The sequence below is a fragment of the Pholis gunnellus genome (assembly GCF_910591455.1).
Source record: "Pholis gunnellus genome assembly, chromosome: 4".
In the NCBI taxonomy this organism is placed as follows: Eukaryota; Metazoa; Chordata; class Actinopteri; order Perciformes; family Pholidae; genus Pholis; species Pholis gunnellus.
Genome location: NC_136530.1, coordinates 26,885,058 through 26,905,218, shown reverse-complemented (window position 1 = coordinate 26,905,218; position 20,161 = coordinate 26,885,058). Strand labels below are relative to the sequence as shown.

Sequence of the window (20,161 nt, the reverse complement as noted above, 5' to 3'; positions counted from 1 at the left end):
GACACTCTACTGTCCCGCTGTTATTACAGACACTTGAACTAACTGTTTTTTGTAAAATGAGACTTTACTGTCGGTGTTTAATTATTAATCACAGGTCATTCTTTCATTGATCAGTAATGAGAGCCCACACAGCAGTTTGTTAGGAAAGATAACTTATTAATCAGGATCACAGGACAGACAGCTGCTTTTCCTGGTTTACTACTGTGAATCTCAAGAGGTGACTGAAAAACATGCAAACACCGTACCTAATATATAGATCTAGTTTAAGCCTACGAACCAATAAATATGATTCATTAGCCATATAATAATCTCACACTTTCTGCTAAATGATAGAACTTGAATAAACAAGAAAACAAAACAAAAAGATATCCGACTCTCAGCTCCACCCGCCGGGGACAACAGGTACAATAAAACAAAGACACCATTTATCAAAGAAATTCATCAAATGTAATTTTTTTCCATACAAAGAAGTGTGTGTTTCATGTGTCCAGAGTTAGTGAGGACAATGTTCAGACAGCCAATAGGATCATTGCGGGACGGTCACATGGCGGTAACGGTAACGGTTTCTTCAGTGCCGTTGAACACCAGGTTGTCGTAAATGTTCACGTCTTCTTTGCTCCTGATGGACAAACATTGTGTTGTTAAAACTTATATATCAGTGATGGAAGAAGTACTGAGATCCTTTACTTATAGTGCTAATACCACACTGAAAATACTCCACAACAAGCAAAAGTCCTGCATTCAAAACCGTACTTAAGCAACAAGTATTATCAGCAAAATATACCTAACATGAGAAAAGTATTGATTGTGCAGTAAAAATGTTCCCTGTCAGTGTTCACTGTTTATTATATCTGATGTTTCTGGATTCATATTACTGCTGCATTAATGTGTGGGTTGAATTGTAACTCCTTTATATCCTGTTTAATCTACAGCGATGCATCATATTCTATCAGATCATCATGTGTTTGTGGCGTCGCTGTCCTGTGAGGACCTGTTTTCAGCTTTGTGACGATGCATTTTCCAGCTGATCCAAGAGGCTTTTAACACACAGAGAGAGAGTAAAGTATTTAGTTGTATTTAGTGTGGTTTTCCTACCGGACCACGTCCAGACTGGTCTCGTAGGTGTTTTCGTTGACAAATTCATTTTCTCCCACCAACTCCACAGACGTCTTCTTCCTGTAGACAGATGCACTTTATTTCGACCTTATTATTCAATATATATTTAGTTTTGTCTATAAAGTAAAGACGTTACAATTTTCAAGAGTCCCCATGAACAAAAACTAAAACATTTACACTTGACACCAAAAAGAAAGTCTATAAGCTAAAATGTAAATGTTGGAATTTTTCCGATTTTCTTCCATCAGCATAAGGCTGTAAATAACGATTAATAGAATTATCAAATACTCAAATACGAATATTTTATCAATCAAACATTTTGTCTGTAGATTGTCCAAAAATAATTCAATGTTTTGCCCGACCAACCAACCAAACAGACCGGTTAACTGTAGAAATCTTTGCTCGATAAATGGCTGTTGATTCATTTTCTGTTTAATAAATAATTGGTTGTGTGACCCGATAGCTGCGCGGTTAGGACGCATACCACACAGGCACAATGCCCTGAGCAGCAGGTCCTCAGTCCCACCATCATCCCTCTACCCTCTCTCCACACATGTCCTGTCTCTCTCCACTCACTGTCAAATAAAAGCATAAAATGCTCAATAAAAACATATGTTTAAATAAACAAATGAATGATTGCTTAATTGACTTTCTAAAGGAATATATGTAAATCCTAACCTGTAAAGTTATTACACCTGTCGGATTAATGAAGTGGTGTAGAAGCATAAAGTATCAGATTATTGTAAGTATTGTACTAATTACTAGTTACATTTTTAGTTTTAGAGACATTTTTAAAATCCAGCTTACAAACTGTTACTAACAAGGCAGCAAAACAAAGTGAACAATTTTTTAAATAGTGATTTATTGTTCATTATTTGAGCATTTTATAATTTATATTAAAACAAGTCAAATATATTTCAACAAAAGGAAGCCTGCAGTTTGTGTGTAATCAACTCTAGTCACTACTCTGTCAAAATGAGCTCAAATGAAATGAATATATATATATATATATATAGATAAAGTTGCCTGACCTTCTTGGCTCCTCACACCAGGCCTTCTTCACCAGGACGCCGACAAAGGTGAGGAAGAGGAAGCCGGTGACGGCGATGAGCCCGGTGAGCCACTGAGGCAGCAGACGTTCAGTCTGAGCTGCAACACATACACAGAGGTCAGAGGTCATTCAAACTCCAAACTCTTGTTTTAATTAAACGGCTGCTTTCAGGGACGCGTTTCTGTGACCCCAATTCTAAAAGGGAAGTAAAAGGTTTCCCTCTGACATGCAGTGAAATAGAAGTAGCATGAAATAGAAATACTCATTTAAAGTAAATGTAGGACTCAGTAAGAGCTGAAACACGTTTCCCCAGGTGTGTCTCCTTTATAGGACCACAATCATATTAACAGGAATTCAAATCTGCTTCCTTGTATACTTATTATCCTTATCACCAATTACATTTTCAATAAATCCAAAAGAAGTTGAAAAAACATGTTTATTGTGAGAGATTCACTTTCAACTGATATGAAGCAGAGCAAAGTCACAAAACTGGAACCAAAGAGTGTTTTAATTAAATAACTAATCCGTACTATTTGAGCTGAAACAATAATTTGGTTGATGGATTACTTGATCAAACAGCTTCTATTTCCATCATCTATTCATTGTTTTATTGATTTTTCTACAAATAAATCTAAACAATTTCTGGTTTTAGCTCCTGATGAGATTATTTGATGATTTATATTTGCCATATACTGTATTTTATTCAGCGGTGGAACAAAACTAAGTACATTTACTATAGTACTCTTATAATTATGATTTCTGACATTTTATAGAGACAAGGGTTAGTAAGGAAACAGTTCGCATCTCAAACACTAACACGTTTCATAGTATTAATGAACTGTTTGAGCACTACTGACTAATATAACTGGTATAGCCGTGTCTTCATAGGAATTGTGAGTACAGTTGGAACAGCTCGTACCTCCCTGGGCCGTCACCGCTCCCACACTCAGCAGCAAACAGGAAATCACTGCGCAGAGTTTCCCCATCGCTGCTTCTCCGCTCTGATGGAAGAAAAAAACCCAAAACGTAAAGAATCACAGAAAGAAATAAACCCGCCGCTTCAGACGTCGAGTTACACCTTCCAAGTGTGAAACTAACAGCAGAGTGTAAGGCGGTGCTGCAGGTGTCCCGTTAATGTTTAACTCAAACTCACAATACAGACTCTGACTCACGAGAAAAGCTTTTATCAGCTCTCTGTGTTTATGACCCAATCATGTTTGTGTTTCCTCTCAGGTGGTCTGTTACACTGCTGCCTTCAACATCTACAGCCTTTAATTCCTGTGTTGTTTAATAGAGAGTTAAAATGCCTGTTGATCCAGGAGAGGATATATAATATTATATTATGAACTCTCTAGACTTGTAATTTTTTGCCGGAAATCGTCACTTTTGCTGAAAAGTGTGAAAAAGTGCTTCACAAAAGCACTTTAGTGTATACAAGAAATACAGATGTTATTGTCTTTATGTATGTACATTTAAATAATGTAGCAAATTATAAAGTATAATTAAATTGGTCATTAAGCTTTCTATAATAATGTTAGAATACCAAAAACAATGTGCGAACCGAATAATCACCTTTCCAATCTTAACTACAAAGAGCTCTGTGTAGCTCTCTCTTTACTGCATTAGAATGATTACTGATCAGTCCGAGTACCTTTTTAGTTGAATTATCCATCAAAAAACGCTAAATTACTTTATTATTGGGTGTTTTTCTCTCCCAAAAGGAGTTGGGGGACTTTTTTTCATTTCGATAATGATATGCTAACTCTTAGACTTGAAATGAAAGCTTGGTTTTGACTGAAGGTTATTAGCTAGTTAGCTAGCTTATAAACTAGTTAGCTAGCTTATAACTAAACAAGCTAGCTGGACATTCTAACATTAACATTCATTACAGCAGATTAATACACCTCATAGTTGCTTTTTTTACTTTTAGTTTTTTAGAAATGATGGGTTGGAGCAGAATTAGAGTGTGTAGTGTGTAGTGTTACTCTGTGGGGTTAGCGGATAGCGCTTTGCAAAAGAACCTTAGCGTAAAACTGAACAGCTATCGTTCATAATCAGTACTCACCCCTGTTGTCTTCACAGAGGACAGCAGGTCTAGTTAGTTGTGGGTCCACCTCTCCTCTGTCCATCTGCACTCACTCATGCTATACTCATATTTTTAACAAAATATGGCTAAATTGTGTAAATCAGTTTTTTAAATATTTTGTCATATTTTGTATATGAGGAATCCAGAAACCTAAAAAGAAGTTTTAATAAATGTTTCATGTTATAAACAAGATGTTTACAGTATATTTATACATTAATGTGTAATTGGTGTAGTTAACGTGTACATTAACTCTGGTCACAACTGAATTAATTAATTTCTTGACTATAAAAATAGATTTTCTCCCTTGAGCCTAATGGCCCCTGGAGTTTGGGCCCCGGTGTCCCTAAAGTAGGAGACAGGTGGAGGAGGAGGGTTTTGCTCGGAGCATGCTCATGAGGTTCAGGTTGAACTGGGCCGGGTTGTAGTCCTGGAGGTCGGACCCCGGGCTCTGCTGGCCCACTCGGTTCGTCTTCTCCCTGGAGGTGACCCGGTACTGGGCCTTGACGTTCCTAAGAGGGTTGTAGTCCGGACTGACGTGGTCCGGGCAGCGAAACACCTCTCTGATGACGGAGCCCTGCTGAGACAACGCCACGAAACCGTTCCTGAAGGTCACCATCCTGACGACGGGGGAGTAGACGTACTGAACGTACAGCAGGTTTCCTGACAGGAAGAAACAAGGACATACAAACAGATGAGTGACGGCCAACAGGGCCTCTTCATTCTCAGTACTCATCTGATAGTCACACTGATGAACAATTAATCAGTCATGCTGCACTACTACCTCCATTCTGTACTATCATCTTAATTCCATTGACACTGTTGTTGTATTATTGTATAGGGTTATATTCATATATATATACTTTAGGATATACATTTATATTTATATTGTACATAGTACCTGTAGCGACGTCCCACACTTTGACAGTTCTGTCCTGAGATCCAGTGAAGACGAACTGGTCGCTATCAGAGAAAGCAGCAGAGAGGACGCCTTCGAAGAAAAACCCCTGAACAGCAACATTGGGACATTGTGATTTTGTGTATCATGATAACATGAACACTTTATTTTAAGGTAAATATTTATAACTTATAACTGTTGTCGTACAAAATGTGTAAACAACTATAACTTCCTCTGTGAAGTATCTTTAACACACTGCCACGGAAACAGATAATGAATGACAACGTAATGTAACAGTTAATATATAACGTGTATTCGTTGGAGAAGTTACAAATCATAAAAGTAGTTATAGTTATTGACAAATACTGTACATGAATAAACACTTATAATGGCCTTATATCGGCTTACAACTACATAATTATACATATCCCCTATTTATCATTTATACACAGTAATATGAACATTACTGTGTATAAATGATAAATAGGGGGAATTTAAGTATTATGTTATTTTTGGATCTGATTGTATACATTTAAAATAACCAGTGGTGGAATGTAATTAAATACTCAAGTGCTGTACTTAAATACAATTTTGTATACTTTTTGATACTTTTTGTTTTTTATTTAGCTTTTATTTATTTAGTATTTCTATTTTATGCTACTATGTCACTACATTTATTTGACAGTAATTAGTTAATAAATACAAAACATGAATCATTCATTCATTATTTTATGTGTCATGGCTATTTTTGTTTTTGGTCATCAGTGTTATATATATAAACATTATATATACATATATTTGTATATACATCAATCATTCTGCAAAGTGAGCACTTTCACTTTCGGTACTTTAAGTATATTTGATGCTATCACTTTTTTGATCCTAACGTGCTTTTAATGAAGTACGATTTTGAAAGCAGGATATTTACATGTAACTGAGTATTTCTACCCTGTTGTATAAGTACAAGTACTGAGCTCTTCTTCCACCACTGGAAATGACATGCACTTACGTAAAGTGTACATCATTTATAGTTAGTGGAGAAAACATCAAACTTGTCCTCAGGTAGTTTATTGCAGATGTACAGTAGCTGTGACCTTGTACTCCATGGTGTGGTCCAGGACCAGTGGGCTCAGCCTCCACAGCCTCTGGATGGCGTCCTCGGAGCCCACCAGGGCGTGGGTCTCCCAGTTACTGACCGTTACGCAGGTGACTCTGCTGCAGTGAGGCTCCAGATCAGAGCTGCTGCCGTCGCGGAAGTCATGGAACTTCACCTCCCCGCAGCTCGTCCCGTACAGCAGCCTGCGATCGGACAGCAGGGCCATGGAGGACAGAGGGGCGTGGAGGAGGGACAGGGGGAACCCCTCCAGGGGTCCCTCCACCGTGGGGAAGCTGTCTCTAGTGGTGATCTCGAACAAACAAATGGAGTCCTCGTAGGCCACTGCCATGTGCTTCTCTTGGGAGCTGACGGCCAGGCAGAGCACCCTGGAGAGGCTCTCTGGAGGGGGGATACAGAGCGTCTCCTGGGGCAGGGCTAACGGGTAGATAAGGACGGTGCCGGTGGTCAGGCCGCACAGCAGCAGCCGTTTGTGTTGAGCTAACTCCAGACAGCAAACCTCAGCAGAGACCGCCAAACGCTCCGATAGAGAACCTGCAGGGAGATCCAAGAGGAGGTTTAGGAGTCTCCCCGTGCGGAAGGTGCTTTTATAACTTTAACATGATTACCATACTGGCCAAGCTAATGGAGGTCAATGTGTATTGGCAAAACAACAAACAAGTGCATCTCTTTGTCTTTGCACCAGACGTGACCTGTATTGTTGTTCCAGCTGATGAGCTCTGTCTGGCTCTGCTGCCGGACGTAGAAAACGAGGTCTGCGTCTTTAGTGACGGCAACATGGGCGCAGCCTGCAGGAATGCGGGCAGTGGGCTTGTGGCGGGTGTCATACTTCAAACTCCACAGATGGACGCTAGCAACAGCTGTCGAGGCCGATACCACAAAGCCGTGATACAGCACAACAGAAGTGACGGGAGAGTCTGAACCACACAGAGTGTCCAACAACGCTCCAGTGGTCACCGACCAGATCTGAGAAAAAAAAGTTTGTACAGAATATAAGGGACAGAAATACTGCCTATGTGACAGCCGGAGCTGTTGACTCACTTACGTTTTCAAACTGTAGTTTGCAGTAAGGTTCATAAAGCAATTGTATGAAGCCTGTGAGTATTTCTGTCACTGTAAAGCAGCTGCATGGTTTTTGCAGGTAAAGGGTTTTAACTGGATGATTTTGAACTGTGACGCAACTGGAGGGCTTTTACTATGAAGCAACATTACAGCCTTTACTCCAATTGTGAAGCTGTTGGATCAGCTTTTTATTGTGAAGCAGTTGCTAGCACATCACATTTACCGTCTACTCTACCATCGACATCTACTGTGTCTTAGTCTGTTACTCGTATGAGTTGGTCAGCAGCTCCGGAGACGAGCAGTCGGCAGTCTGAAGACACACAGCTGGACAAAACACTGTCGTCGTGTTGGAGGTCGAGGAATCCGTCCACAGAGTCTCTGTCGATGTTAAAGAGGCTCAGAGTCCGCTCACTTCCTGCAGAGGACACAAACAGGGATCAGCTGGAACACATTAACCTTTCTGTCACACTATGATTATATGCACATAAGAGGCCAGGTTACTCTGAGAAATCAGGTAATGCAAATGCTGAACATGGAGGATAACATGAAGAAAGCCTGGAAGTTTTTCTAAAATCATATTCTAAAATACTGTATTATGGCTCATTAATACAGATGAAACAAACTACCCAAGCACTGTTTTTTTATGTATTTGCTGCAGCTAGTTATAGTTTAAGAAACACTGACTTATTTCACAAGTTAAATCAATAAGAGAGTCAGACCTGCTATCAGTATTTTTTCATCTTCAGTAACAGAAAGCAAAGAAGGAACCAGAGGAAACTTGACGGCTGTCTGTCTCCCCGTCCTGGAAATCTGCAGACAGGAAGGACAGTATCACCATCATCAGTTATTATGATGTGTAGCAGAAGTAAAACTGGCTATGTTGGGTTTTTAATGTTGAATATAAAGTTACTGTGTTTAGATTGGCATCCCCCTATGGGTTTGTATTGTCTATGACCTACAAACAGTCGTGGAGAAAGTATTCCGATTCTTAACTTAAGCAAAAGTACTAATACATTGTAAAAATACTCTATCCTGCATTGAGTTAAAGAATGTAAATATGATCAGGAAAATGTACTGAAAGTATAAGAGAAACAGAACAGAATTCTTTTTCCCGTTTGAGTGTTACACTATAATATATTATATCATTAGAATATTATCACTCGTACATCAATGTAAAAGCAGGATTTTACTGTTATAGTTGTTTGAGGTGGAGCTCATTTTGAACTAGAAACTAATTATTATTTTCATTATGGATTAATCTGCTGATTATTTTTGCTATTAATCGATTGATTTGTTTGTATAAAATAGTCAAAATAGCGAGAAATGCTGTCACAGTCACCCAGAGCCCAAAGTGACACCAACAGTTCAAACTTCAACATCATTACTAATACATTACAATTATTGACATTATTAAAAGGTAAATCAGCAAATCTTCACATTTGTGAAGCTTGAGCCATGAAAAAATCACTTCAAGCTGTTAGACCAACAAAATAGATGCCGTTAGTTTTCTAATTAATTTATCAGAAAATTGTTTCAGCTTTATGTTTTGTGCCCAATTTATGCAGTAACTAGTAACTTAAGCTTGAATACAAGATTTGCATTTTTGTGTGTGATATTTTAATGGCTGTTAAGGACCAAACTATTAGAATAGTATTTTTTTACATAAAAAGAAGGCTTCCTAATTTCAGATGTATTACTTCTCTATGCACTAAAGTCTACAGACACTACAATTTGCAGAGCAACAACCCCAAACGGATGATTGAAACACACACCTGATAGAGGAATCCTTCTTTAGAAACCACAAACACTTTCCCACGTTTCGGTAACATAACAGATTTCACAGGAGTTAAACGTCTCTGTGAGTTTTCCAGCCGAGTCTCAACAGTTGGAGTCTCATTAACAGGATGAGATATTCTGACCAAACCGGAGTCACAAAGACGAACGACCGATGCTCCCAAAACTCCCAGAACCACCGACCCGTCGTCATCACTGCTGCTGCTGAGGAGGAGCTCATCTCCATCCAGCTCCTTCCACACCTTCACCTGCAACAACAACCAGACGGAAGGAGAGTCAGAAATGATTTAAAGGTAAAGATGTGCCGTGGCAACAGTAATAGTGAATATCAATATCAGTAGTATGAGCAGTGGTAAAAGCAGTAGAACTTGTCGTTGTGGTAGTACGAGTAGTAGTAGTAATAGCAGTGAATATTAAAGCTACTATGCGGAAATTACATTTTGTGTTGATTTTGGCGGTCCATGTGGACATAAGCGGTAGTGTTTCGGTGCACCAGATTCCCGTTAGAGAACCTCTAATTTTACTGCAGCAGGGTCTGGCAGTCTGCCCCACACATTCTTGGTTCTGGTTCTCCCGTGCCTCCCTTCCCTACAACGGGCCCCGCTATACGGGAATCTGAAAAGCAGCGAGGCAAATCTCTGCTCCTGGCCGAATGACACTGCTGCCGGGTGCCACCCCCACCTCCCACTGTGGCTTAAGACTGCAGGTCGAAGGCGGCACTGAAGCCAGAGGCCTCACTGGAGTCTGAGCTGAATGAGTTTCTGGTGAACCTGCATGATTTTGTCCGATATTTCACGGGATCCGACTTAGTGGCACCAACACAAGCTTTAAGAGTGACTACATAGAAATAGTCTTCTGGTGTTCTTGTTTACTTAAGTAGGTCATAAAGAGCCATCAGTATAATATTGAGACCGTTTCAGAACCAGTTAAAAATTCCCCACAGGAACTTTAATATCAGTAGTATTAACAGCAGTGGCGACAGCAGTCAAAGTAGTAGTACTAGTAGTACTGGTTGTAGTAATAGGTAGTACCTGTGTCCTGGTGTAAACACAGATCAGCTGTTCAGACAGGTGGAGGTGGACTGAGGAAGGGGTGGAGTCAACAGGCACCACCTCCTGGATGCAGAGCAGCTGTTGGCCGTCGATCAGGCTCCACCTCCTCAGAGAGCCGTCAGCAGCCAATGAGAAGCAGTGGGAGGCGCTGTCAACCACTTTGACGAACAGAACCGCACCTACACGCAGATTATTGTCGTCAATAATAAATCACTATTTCATTATACATATTCTTTAATGAACGCAGACTGACCTGTGTGTCCCAGCAGTGAGTGTACAAGCCTCTGGTCAGCGAGGCTCCAGACCGCCACCATGCCGTCATCTGAACCTGCAACCAGAAGCCCCGCCTCCACACTGACGTCCACACAGAGCACACCTGAAGACACGACGACAGGTAAAAAAATAATGAATCTCTACTTTATCTAACTTTATGCTTCATTCAGAGTAACAACGTAATGTTTCTGACCTCCCTGCAGTCCGGTCAGTGTGTGTTGTAACGCCCCCCCTGGCTGCTGCAGGAAACTGCACTTAGGAATGAATATCGGCTCGGGACACATCAGTAACCTCTCCTCACATTGACTGCACAGCTGACCAATCACAGAGGGGAAAGGCATGGCCAAGGAGCAGAGTCGGGCCAACAGCTCGGTGTAAAAGAGAAATGTGTCTGGAACCAAAGAGAAAAACAAATGACTGCATTCGTTAGCATTTGACACAAATATTTCATTAACTTCTTACTTTATTTATTTCGGTTTAGAAAACATTTTTTTTCTAAAATAAAAATTCTGAGGGACACATTGTATAATAAAACATTGACACAGAATAACTGACCCATGTGACCATCCAGGACGTCCAGACTGGGTTTGATCAGGACCAGAGTGTCTCGGATCAGTCTGGTGTCAGTGCAGTCCATGTACTGGGAGCACTGGTCCAGGTCCTGGATCACACTGGACACCCCACACACCCTGCTCTTACAGTACAGCCACTCTGCACTGCCTGAAAAACAGTAGCACTAATTAATAATACTTGATGAATCGACTGAACTGGTTTGTACAAGTCATACTAAATAACAGATTGTATAAACAATACTGGAACTTAAAATGTTAAACCTATCATAAATATTTATTTCTGTACTTTTGTGCCAACATTTTTTATACTGTCCAAAGACAACATTCAGCATGCTGGTATTTTAAATCTATGTTATTTAAGGATTTAAAAGAAAAGTGATTAAGGAGAAAACAAACGTGCTTATTCAGTTAAAAAATGACCAACTAAATGTAAAAATGTATTATAGCAGTGACTGAAAAGGGATGTATTAGATACACCTGTTCAACTGTAACGCAAACATCAAATCAGCCAATCACGTGGCAGTAACTCAATGCATTCGGGCATGTAGGCATGGTCAAGACAGTCTGCTGAAGTTCAAACAAAGCATCAAAATAGGAAAGAAAGGGGATTTAAGTGACTTTGAACCTGGTTGTCGGTACCAGATGGGCTGGTTTGAGTGTCAGAAACTGCTGATCTACTGGGATTTTTCCACATCCCGTCCCACATCTTACCAATGACTTCCTGTCGCAGCTCATCCCACAGACCAGCATGCAGCAGGTGATGGGGCAGCTCCTGCAGCTTCCTGACGTTGGCCAATCCTGGAGCAAACCAAAGTGGCTGGGGCGGGACCTTTATAGTACAGTAACACCGCGCAGCCAATCAAAGTCCACCACCAACAGACAGGTAATCACTTATGTAGCTGAAGTACAGGTATGTCAATTCCTCTGAATGATATCAGGGATGTAGAATGAATCACTTGCAGAGTTTACCTTTGTAGAAGAATGCGTTCTGTGCATAGGCTGTTTATAAGAAGTGAACAGTGAGTCGTCGTGACGTCACCCAATAGTTTAAAGACTGATGTTTTGAAGCCTTTACTACGGCGTTTAGGCCGTAACCATCTTTACTTTTTGAAACTAGTCAATGGAAGTGACCATATTTGGACTGCGGAGGAGTGACGTAGAGACACAGTAAACGGCTCTGGTGGCGGTAGGGACCTGTCAATCACAAGGTAGCTCTAAAACATACCCTGCTTTATGGTCTGTTTGACTCTAAATGGACCATCATTTACTAAATGAACATCATGCTGTATTGAAGTAGACTTGAAACTAGAGATTGAGACCATAAACTCATGTTTACAATGTTTAGTGAGTAAGAAATCAAGAGAGAAGTAGAGTCATTTTCTCATAGATTTCTATACAATCAGACTTCTTTTTACAATCAGAGGAGTCATCCCCTGCTGGTCAGGAGAGATAATGCAGGTGTAAGACACTTCCGCATTGGCTTCACTCTTCAGAACCGGAGGCTGCCGCTGTTCTGTATCATCTGTACCTTTCTGTCAGAGAGGAGCAGCGACAGGCCTGGCAGAGCAACCGGCTTCAGTTTCCCCGACCACCGCCCCAGGAAGTACTCCGCCAGGATCCTGAGGTTCCGTCCCCGCCGCTGTGATGTCAGATACCGAGCTGAAACTGCCTCGCACAGATGCCTGCACACATAAATACACATTTCTCAAACATTTGACTTTTGACCTGTATGATCATTTATCTTTATACATTTATACATTCATATAAATATATACATATGTATATATATATACAAATTGATATTAATTTAGTTTTTTCTTCTTCTTTACCGGTTGTTGAAGGCGATGGAGGCGACCCCGCCTGTCCAGCGCTCCTCCAGCTGATCCTCGAGGTCCCGTCTGAGTCGAGCCCAGAGGAGGGGAGGCAGCCGGATCAACGAGGGAGACGGAGGGAGGGAGTACCTGTACACCTCACTGATGATGTCATCATCCAGGGACATGATGTCACGTAGTTCAGCCTCCAGCAAACCTTCCCTGAGAAGTCAGAAGATCAGTTTGTTTTCATTGTCTTAAGCCTTGCAATGTTCTGTGGACAATTTCATTAAAAAAAAATATTATCCTTATTGTTATAATTTTAGTACTAACACTGTTGTGGCAACACAATTCAGATATAAACATACCACAACTAACAGAATGCTATTTCAACTGGAGGAATCATTGTTTATCCTTTTCTCCACAAGTTACAGTAAAGAAACACTCAAACTCAAAGTAATTTAAAATGTATTTCTGATATTGTATTATTATAGAAATAATATGCATTATAAAGCCCCTTGTTGCTAAACAATGTTGACATTTGCAGGTTAGTTTTGTTCAAATATATATTCTGCAAAGTTTATCCCCATTGTGGTTTAAATTTAGAAAAATCTTTACAGGGATGTTACTCTGATGATAGAGAAAACTAAATATATTTTACTTTAATAAGTTATTCTGGACAAAATGGACAGATATTTTGGCTATAGGATTATGTCAGTTCTCTTCCTTCATTGCATAAAGAAGTAGCATCACCGTTCTACCATAAGAGCCACATTCCTGCTGAAGTCTCCTTATCTACAAACAAACACGTCTTGTTGAACAAGCTCTAAACAAATACAGGAGTGCAGCTTTTAAGCACGGTTGCTAATTAGCACTAGCATAAAGTATTAACACCATCTCTTACTATCTTAGTCTGTTACCACAGAGTTACACGCATAGGAGAGTGAAAGAAGTCACCGTGACGTCACCTATTTATGGACTGCTATTTTGAAGCCTCGAGTTCGGCCATCACGAACACTGAATAAGACATTTTTAGGCGACTAAAATGTAACAATAATTAGCATGAGCTGAAAGCATACAGTGAAAGGGTTAAAGTTGAACGACAAAAACAAAGACAACTCCCAGAACAGACAACACCATGGTAGAGACCTGAAGTCCACCCTAATGCATAACCTGCTTTAACGTTTATTTTTTTTCACTGGACCATAATTTACTAAATGAACATCATGCTGTATTGAAGAAGACTTGAAACTAGCGATTGAGACCATAAACTCATGTTTACAATGTAAGTGAGAATTAAGAGTCATTTTCTCATAGACTTCTATACAACCAGACTTCTTTTACAACCGGAAGTGTTGTCCCCTGCTGGTAATTAGAGAGAATGCAGGTTTAAGGTACTTCCGCATTGACACTTTTCAGACTCGGAGGTGGCCGCCTGGTTACACAACAAATCTCCTCACCTTGCCAGGGTGATGTACCCTAAAGCCCCGCCCACCAGCTCCTTCCCATGTTTCTCCTCCAGCATCAAGAACAGCTGTGACATCATTTCCTGTGTGTTGGGGCCCAGGTGTGATGCTTTGAGCAGGGTGAAGGACGTCCAGCGTTTGGCTGCAGACAGAATCAGTGTGAGGTGCAGAGGACAGCCGGTCTGCTCGAAGCTTTTTAGAGCGGCGTTGCTTTGCTCGGGGCTCAAAGTTCGCTGAGATGCTAGCAGGTACGACTCCATTATCTGTTTTCCTTCGTCACGGGACAAACGCTCCACTTCAAAGAAACTTTCTAAACTCTTCAACTTCAGCCGCATATTAGCAAATGCCTCACTGTTGGTATCCATGGAAACCACAAGGTGGACATTGGGTGGGAGGTCGGCGGGTATCCAGTGGAGTTTGTGGGCATGATGTTGGTCTGACAGCTGATCCAGAGCATCCAAGATGATGAGCAGAGTGTTCCCCTGCTGGGAAATCTCGGTGAGGATGTTCCTGAAGAACCAGAGCAACTCCAGGTGAGTGTTGGCCGTCAGCGGCGAGGGCGGAGCCAAACCACAAGCCAAACATATCTGTAGGCAGACGCTGCGGAGGACGTGATCGACGTCGGGTCTCTGAGGATGGCGATCCGACAGCAGCCTGATCACCACCGGCGCACCGGCTTCCAGAACGCTACGCATCTCCTGCGCCAGTTTACACAGTAGAGCTGTCTTCCCCATCCCAGCATCCCCATGCACCACCAGCGGGCTGTGGTGGACGTTGGTCGACTCCCACATGGTGCAGCAGAGCTTACCCAGAAGACCCTCCCTGCCGTAGAGACCTCTGCACAGCTTGGTGCTCATGGTGGCGTGCCGTACAACTTCTTCAACCACCCGATCTGAGATTTCCGCCCTTTCTTCCTCAATGTTCCCCCAAATCCTCCTCTGCCTCCCAACCACCAGCGAATCGACCACCGCTCCGATCCTGGCCTTCATCTGCGAGACAAACTGCTCGCAGACGCTGTCCAGGTACTGGGCGTGCTCTTTGCGTTTGGGGTCGATGCTTCCTTTGCTGAGCTCCACGCAGTGCAAGTTGAGGATTTTCTGCTGTGTTGCGTTGAGGCGGGACTTGAGGCCGGCAAGGAGTCCCTGGGCCTCTGCATCCAGAAGCCCTTCGGCAGTCAGGTCCATGTACTTGGCGAGACGTTTTGGTCCATTCCTCACCCTCTGGTGGGGAATGTCTCGCACGAAGAGCAGAGCTGACGATTCGCTGCTGTCCTTCCACAAACCCTGCTCAAACTCTTGTACTGTGACTGTGGAAAAGAAGACAGAGACCATCAAATTTCATAAAAACTTTTGAGACAAAGACAAACTGTGTCAGACATCTCTGACCTGATGTGAAGAAGTGTTGTTTCTGCTCAGCTGTGATGTCACCGGCTGCCTCGGCATCCGTGGCGGCGGAGCGTAGGAGCTGCAACAGTTGAGTCTCTGTGAAACGCCAAGAGACAAGGTTTTTGTCACGCTGCGGGCTGCTCTCAGGTCGGAGGTCGCTGTAGTGGGGGAAGTGAGTCGTGATTGGCTGAAGCACGTAAGTAGGTGGGACCGCATTGTTGTCTTTTAAGAACCACTTATTCAGCTGCTTGACGCCATCCGGGTTTTTGGAGAGTTTGGACAAAAGGACTTCAAACTGTTTCTCTGGTATGAGGCGAGGAAGAGTGCGGTGGCCGTACCGGTTCCCCAGCAGAGCCTTTGGAGCCCAGACGCAGGGAAGTAAAGAGAAGAGGAAGAATGAGCTGAAACATAATCCTGGATTAAATTAAATGCTTTAACACAACATCTCATAAAATGATCCAATATATAACCAATACACTGGACAGTATATTGGCTTCAGGTTGATTTTGTTTAAGTGTTCCCTGGAGAAGGAAATGTGATGGCTACTCCTGACTCAATATTTTAGATTTTTGGAGTGTTGGTTGAACAAAAAAGACGTGACTGTGGGCTTTGAACATTTTTAATGGACTTTTCCTCTTATTTATTAATTTTTTTACAATTTTCTGACATTCTACTGACCAAACAATTAATCAAGAAAACCTACTGCATAGAGAGACAAATATATTAAATGACTATTACTGAAAAAATGCAAATAATAAGTAATGACAAAAATGGGTTCTGACATCAGTAAAATATTAGAGATCAAAACTTTTTGAATGCTTTTAGTTTTTTTCCAGGTCTTATCCAAGACCGGAGGTTATTGATATTTCCTGGATGTGTGAGAGCCCTGCTTATGTAGCAGCTAAAGCTACCTGATGCAAGAATAAATACTGTAAATGGGTCAAAATATGTTTCAAAGAATTTTATCAAACCACAGCATTAAAACAAACAAATCCAGCTTGTTGCTTTTCACATAAAACAACAATAAAGATGAGAAAAATCTGAATTATAATTTAAGGAAGATGAGAGACTCACGACGAAAGCTGGACCGACTGAAATCCTCTGACAGCTCTTGATCTCTTGCAGGAAGATCTCGCAGGCCTCATGATCTCCAGACGAGTCGCTTCGAATCCCCCAACGCAGATCCACCACCTGAACAGGGAGGGACCTCACTGATCAATGAGCGGGTATTCACTGAAACCGCAGACATTATACATCACATTATCTGTTACTGGATTTCTTTGTCTTACTGACCTCAAACACCAGCCCCAGACTGCGACATAAAGCAAGGACTTCTGGGTAAGCTTTCTCCAGTAGGGCTTTCCTCTCGCTGCTCATATCTGACCAGATGGCAGCGTGATTACAATTTTTTAAAAAGAGTTTAAAGCAAAATCTGTAAGATGATCTGAAATGACCTCAGCAGAGCCGAAGTTAATATTGTGGTGATTTTGGTCACACTATTTTTCACAATAGAAATTCGCAAAAATATGCTAAATAATTTGTTTCCTCCAAAATAAGTGTAACCAGGAGACCATTGATGTATGCAGTGATTTTGGTTACACTACTCTGCATGACAATGAAGTTATCAAATATTTTGTTGCACAAGGTATTGATCTTGGAAGTCCAAATCTGTGAATAGCTTTCCAACTTTACCGAACTAGGCTCTCATATTCATGAGATCTTTTGTCATGATTACGAGATCCGGATCAGGTAATTACAAAATCTTTTCTGATAAGAATGAGATATTTTCGAGATAGTAGCTCATAATTATGAGATAAGGTATATCAGTTGTATGTCTTTAGTGAAATGCATTGTGCTTCCGTAAGTTTATCACTTGTTGTAAACCTTAGAAAAAAACTCTCCGTAATTTATAGTTTTAGAATTTTTGGAGTTTTAGAATAACATTTTAAAAACTGAAAGTTATATGATACCAAAGTGCACAAATGTTAGTTCTCGTCCTCTTTAAAAATTGTTTGTAATTCACAAACTTCTCCTGCAGAGTTTTCTCACAGTTTTACAAGGCACGACGCCACAATAGACCCTTTTCACAGCAGACATGTTGGCTTTGTCAAAGCAGGAAAAGCACAGGTGTAAATAATCACATAAACAATGTGTCCTGTGTCACCTAAATGGAATGCAGCCATAAGAGATCACTAATGTTATTAATTCCACCTGTGCTTTTCCTGCTTTGGCAAGTCAAAATTTCTGCTGTGAAAAAATATCTATTATTTCTCAACATCATTTCACAAGTTGAAAATCTTTAGTTAAGGCCCCAAAATGTGCAACACACACTGGTTGCATATAGACAGTACCTGTACACAGTAGTAGTCCTTGATTTGGCCATTGCATGATGTAGAGAGTATAAACAGTGACCTGACCTGTGAAGGTGGAGCTGATGAACACTCGGATCATGTTGGAGCCGCTCTTCGTCCTCTGAGCTCCATCTATCCGTCCTATCAGGACGTCATGCAAGCTGACATCTCCTCTTCTTCCTCCTCCTGCTGCTGCTGCTGGATGCTCTGCCATCGTCTTCTTCTTCTTCAGACTTCTTCAGTCATCTGATCTGTCCTTCCTCTGCTCAGCTGCTCTTCAGCCTGTTTTGTTTCCCTCAGAGAATTTTCTCCACGACAACTAGTTCTCCCACCTGACCGGCTGTTGTACCTGCAGTGAGAGCTACTGTAGTCAGTGCTACATACTGTTTTCTAATCAAGAAATAACTGCATGAGACCGAAACATTATTTTATCATTTTTTCATCACTGCTGATAATTATTTATAGCATGCTACATTAGCTTTTTATCCAGAGGTTGAGGAAGTATAGAGATCATTTACTTCGGTAAAATTACTACACTGTAGAAATACTCCATAACAAGTAAAAGTCCTGCATTGAAAATGTTCTCACATACGGTAATAGTCTGCTGTGGGGGCCTCCATGACGGAACTATTTGCTTACAATACATTTGTGTTATTACTCATTACTACGTGCAACGTATACAAACTTATCTTGCTAAAACTAAACTTTTCTTGTTGTAACTTGATAGGTTGGTGAGCTGTGCAGGAATGACATATTTTTGTAGGCCAAGTTAGCATCGCATCGGTTCCCTCGACAAAAAGCCAATGGGATTTTTTTTAAAAATATCTTGATAACTTTTATGATTTTTGAAGCATAAATGTAGAAGTAAGACTCCTAAGGCTAGGCTATAAACGAACACCACCACGGCTGAGTATATTTATTTAACTGCTAAACTGAAGCACTAACTAACCTGAACCACACTGCTAACTGCTGGGCTACCTGTACTGCTAGCTTTGTAATTAGTTACAGTATATATAGCCTACTTTAAAAAAAAAAAAAATGTAAAACATATCTAAAGCGGGTTTGTGAAACCAGACAATTTTAACTCCTCTAATCAACTGTATTACAGTTCACATTAGATTTTTATTTAGCTGTAACTACTAATGATGGCGGGTTTGCAGCTACTTGTCAGTTTGCTAGTTTCTTGACTTAGCATTAGCTTCTAGGTAAGTGTGTAAGCTCATGGGTCTTAGCTTGACTCCCCTTGTTTAGGCTTGCTTGAAACGTTATGCTAAGCTAGGCTAAACACATCTTGGACCTCTCTCTGTAACTTACTGAATTCACAGGGACGTGCTGTAAAATAAATCAATTACACCTATAGCTGTGAGGCCATGCAGGTGAATTTGACAGATAAAGAGGATTTCTCAGATGTTTGCAGTGTTGCTATAAATAAATCCTCTCTCCCTGTTTTTTTGTGGGTTTAAGTATCTTTACCAGCTAGACTTTAAACCAAGCACATTGTACCAGCTCAGTTCACCTTGATCTCACCTGAGTGTTTGCGGGGGCCCGTGGGAGTCTGGGCCCCCTAGGGGCTGCCGCCCACAGCTGTAGCTCTACGCTAATTACGCCAAGACAGAGACGAGGATAATGACGATAATGAGGATAACAAAGCTACTGTAGAGCTGGAGGACATCTGCTGCACCTGAAGCTTTTGCAGTTACAAACCTCTGATATCATGTGATGCACAAACACCTTGAACATCAGGTGAGTTTTTTCATCAATTAACACTCAAATATGGTACACTTAAAAAAACATTTGCCTTTTCAAGCTATGAATAATTATTCTTATTTTAACTATTAACTCAATAAGTGTTCTAGGGAAAGTGTATGAACAAAACTAATTGTTATCATATAACTGTAACTGTGGATGTACCATGAAGTTTCGGAAAGATTCAGAGGAATATTTAGGTAACTTGGGTTAAAACTTACAGTTAAGTGGCAAACACATTTTACTTTAATTATTATCCTATAATTCCAAAAGATATAATCGTTAATTATCATATTATTGGGCGAATTCTAAACACAAACAAAACATTTATTATTCTTTTAATACATATAAATCAGTTACTTATTTGTGTGTTAAATGTGTTATAGG

At 40.9% G+C, this 20,161-nt stretch overlaps 2 protein-coding genes across 2 annotated transcripts; both read right to left on the bottom strand.

Annotated features, from left to right (window-relative positions):
* Nucleotides 1–424: 424 nt before the first annotated feature.
* pdzk1ip1 (PDZK1 interacting protein 1) lies at nucleotides 425–3,283 on the bottom strand. Its single transcript, XM_079157287.1, has 4 exons — nucleotides 3,087–3,283; nucleotides 2,148–2,265; nucleotides 1,096–1,176; nucleotides 425–619 (listed from the first exon to the last, which is right to left on the bottom strand). Exons 1-4 carry the CDS (start codon nucleotides 3,151–3,153, stop codon nucleotides 541–543), a joined length of 345 nt encoding a protein of 114 aa, XP_079013413.1. The 5' UTR covers nucleotides 3,154–3,283; the 3' UTR covers nucleotides 425–540.
* A 1,227-nt stretch (nucleotides 3,284–4,510) lies between these two features.
* Nucleotides 4,511–18,242, bottom strand: nwd1 (NACHT and WD repeat domain containing 1; the record flags this gene model as incomplete). The annotated part of the gene is made up of 19 exons (XM_079158429.1): nucleotides 4,511–4,913; nucleotides 5,152–5,257; nucleotides 6,243–6,796; nucleotides 6,955–7,228; nucleotides 7,591–7,739; nucleotides 8,044–8,134; nucleotides 9,097–9,366; nucleotides 10,150–10,349; nucleotides 10,424–10,546; nucleotides 10,637–10,834; nucleotides 10,999–11,163; nucleotides 11,727–11,844; nucleotides 12,544–12,697; nucleotides 12,845–13,048; nucleotides 14,287–15,598; nucleotides 15,678–16,032; nucleotides 16,752–16,868; nucleotides 16,971–17,056; nucleotides 18,095–18,242. 19 exons carry the CDS (start codon nucleotides 18,240–18,242, stop codon nucleotides 4,597–4,599), a joined length of 4,941 nt encoding a protein of 1,646 aa, XP_079014555.1. The 3' UTR covers nucleotides 4,511–4,596.
* Nucleotides 18,243–20,161: the final 1,919 nt, after the last annotated feature.

Coding starts and splice junctions, on each gene's coding strand:
- pdzk1ip1 (XM_079157287.1), bottom strand. CDS start 3,153: ATGGGGAAACTCTGCGCAGTGATTTCCTGTTTGCTGCTGAGTGTGGGA. Junction 2,266..3,086: donor AGCGGTGACGGCCCAGGGAG/GTACGAGCTGTT, acceptor TATGTGTTGCAG/CTCAGACTGAACGTCTGCTG. Junction 620..1,095: donor ACCAGTCTGGACGTGGTCCG/GTAGGAAAACCA, acceptor TTTGTCCATCAG/GAGCAAAGAAGACGTGAACA.